Source organism: Musa acuminata, chromosome BXJ1-10 (genome assembly GCF_036884655.1).
Source record: "Musa acuminata AAA Group cultivar baxijiao chromosome BXJ1-10, Cavendish_Baxijiao_AAA, whole genome shotgun sequence".
Classification (NCBI taxonomy): Eukaryota; Viridiplantae; Streptophyta; class Magnoliopsida; order Zingiberales; family Musaceae; genus Musa; species Musa acuminata.
Window position 1 is genome coordinate 18,447,501 of NC_088336.1, and position 2,500 is coordinate 18,450,000.

Genomic DNA, 2,500 nt, shown 5'->3' on the forward strand with positions numbered 1-2,500 from the left:
CATCGGGCGCCGCGGGCAATGGAGAAAGCTCCGATCATGGGTCCACCACTACGGCGGCGGAGGAGGAGCCAGTGAGAGTCTCGCTGATGGCGCTGCTGGAGCAGACAGACAGACAGTGGAGCAGCGCAGGGGAGGGGTCCCCACCGGCAGCGGCACTGGCGGCGCTGTCGGAGGAGGAACCGGCGGCCGCGGAGGACGTCGGCGGAGGCATATTGCACGTGTGCTGCGTGTGCATGGTGCGGCACAAGGGGGCGGCGTTCATCCCCTGCGGCCACACCTTCTGCCGGATGTGCTCCCGGGAGCTCTGGGTGAACCGCGGCAGCTGCCCGCTCTGCAACGGCAACATCCTCGAGATCCTCGACATCTTCTAGCGCTCCCTGTCAACTCCGCCCACCATCGCCGCCGCCGCCACCACCACTCTGGTAATCTTACATATAAGATCATATCTCTAAAACTACTATTTTTCGTAATCAAACATAAGATTGATGGAAGTGATGGTGAATTTGCCCAGTGTTTGATGGAATGACCAATTTAATGCAGTGTACTGTTGTGAATGTGAAAGATTGAAGTCAACAATTTATGCTGCTGAAAGATGGTGACAATAATGTCTATTGTATACATGTTTTGCTGTTCTTATTCATGTTGTGGTGGTGCTTTTTAACCTCTGATGCAATACAGACCACATTGTCTTCCTCATTCTTCCATAAATTATGACAGGAAAGAACTCAAAATATGGACCACTGTTCTATCAGAAGCTTAAAACTTGTCAGCTGTCATAATGATGCAATGTAGAACACTCCAATAAAACAAGAATGATTGAAGTGGTTGGGTTTGATGAACCTGTTTTTTTGTCTCACTACTCCATATAGAATAAACAACATTAAAGATGGGTAGGAGATGCAAAGAACAGTTGGAACACAGGCAACCATTGCCTTTGTAAAGAACACACTTGCTATTCTGACACTATTTACTGTTTCATATTTCATACTGGAACATTAACCAATCCAAACCATTGCATGGTCCATCACTTGGCAGTGTCCTGTAATGTGGACCATGAATCAGATGAGCACTTTCTGCAGCTCTGAAGAGAACAATCCAAGCCAAACTGTAACATTTTATGATTGGTTGTTGGGCTATTTCTTCCAATCAGGTCACTCACCTCTCCCATCAACTGTTTGAATAGCTATAGGTCCAAAAAGAATGACCACACAAGACTGATGCAAGTTGTCATCCCTAACTAAGCTTATAGTACAGAGAGGATAGAATTAAATAGAAGACTAACTGGGGCCTTGTAATCAAAACAGAGGAACAGTTTCATATGACCCCTTAGCAGTTGAAATCTCAGGTAAGGCTGCAAGTCAAAAGCTCCTCAACTCTTCTCCAAAGATTAGGAGGGACAGTTGGGCTACATTCTTCTTATTGTCAGTGCAGTCAGGAATTTGGTCAGTGATAGCATTGGATTCCATGTAACCCAGCAGAGACAAGAGGACTGTTGTGGTACCCACTTCAAGCTCAGTTGTTCAACAGACTGAATAATAGAATACAAGAGGATGAGTTAGCTGGATTTAAATTTTTTGATGAAATTTATTGTCAGTCATCTTCAGTTTAGAAAAAGATTATGCCATATCTGTTAAATATAATGATTTGTAATAATTTTTTTATTACATTATTTTCAATACATTCTAGATGATGATACAAGAACTTTCCCCAAAATGACTGGAGAGTGCTCATAGGAGACTTCCAAAATTGTTGTCAAAACTCTATGAAATGATAGCTGGCTTACTCCAAATGTAACAAATGTTGACTTCCATTTGAGGACAAGAATGTGAAGCTATGATGAAGGTGTTAAGGACTAAGAAATAACATCAAAGGAATAGGATGAGTAGAATGATATAAGCTGAAAACTTGGCAAGTTCTGTGAACTCCATCCAAATGTGCCATTAATGGTTTTGAGCTGAAAGACTGAATAAAAGCATAATTATCATAATAGACTTCAAGCAACTTAGATGATAATTGTTAGTGATTAGTACAGACCTTAGCTTCTGTAGCTGAATCTTCACTTCATCTGGGATCATCCATGATGTTCCATAATAGCTAGTTACTAATCTTTTCAAACTAGACATTGAGGTATAAGAAAATAATTAACATAAATAAGCTTAGTATTGGTTTGGTTAAGTAAGAAGCTATACAAAACATTCACTCATCATGATAGAGCCATTTTTGGGTGCACTCTATAACAGTGTAATTTCCAAGAGAAAGGAAGAAAAATTTTGACCCACCTGCACACACCACTTGCAAGAAGGGGAACAAAGAAGATGTCCTCTAATTCAGACAATCATGATCAGGTGTTTATATCTTCTATGATCAGCAAAATTTTGCTCTATCTGGAAGCATTTGGACCTCATCCATTCTGCACTTCTGAGACCAAGTCATGGCCAAAAAGAATTCCCAAACTGAGTACAGGAAGGTGGATGAGAAGGTCCAAAACTTTGTCGACGAA

General features: G+C 41.7%; 1 protein-coding gene across 1 annotated transcript in view; it reads left to right on the forward strand.

Moving 5' to 3' along the window:
- LOC104000100 (uncharacterized) overlaps positions 1 to 640 on the forward strand; it is a 1,640-nt gene extending 1,000 nt beyond the window's left edge. Inside the window, exon 2 of the mRNA XM_009422045.3 lies at positions 1 to 640. This exon is cut by the window's left edge and continues 756 nt beyond it. Coding sequence (XP_009420320.1) covers positions 1 to 371 — 371 coding nt within the window. The 3' untranslated portion in view covers positions 372 to 640.
- Positions 641 to 2,500: the final 1,860 nt, after the last annotated feature.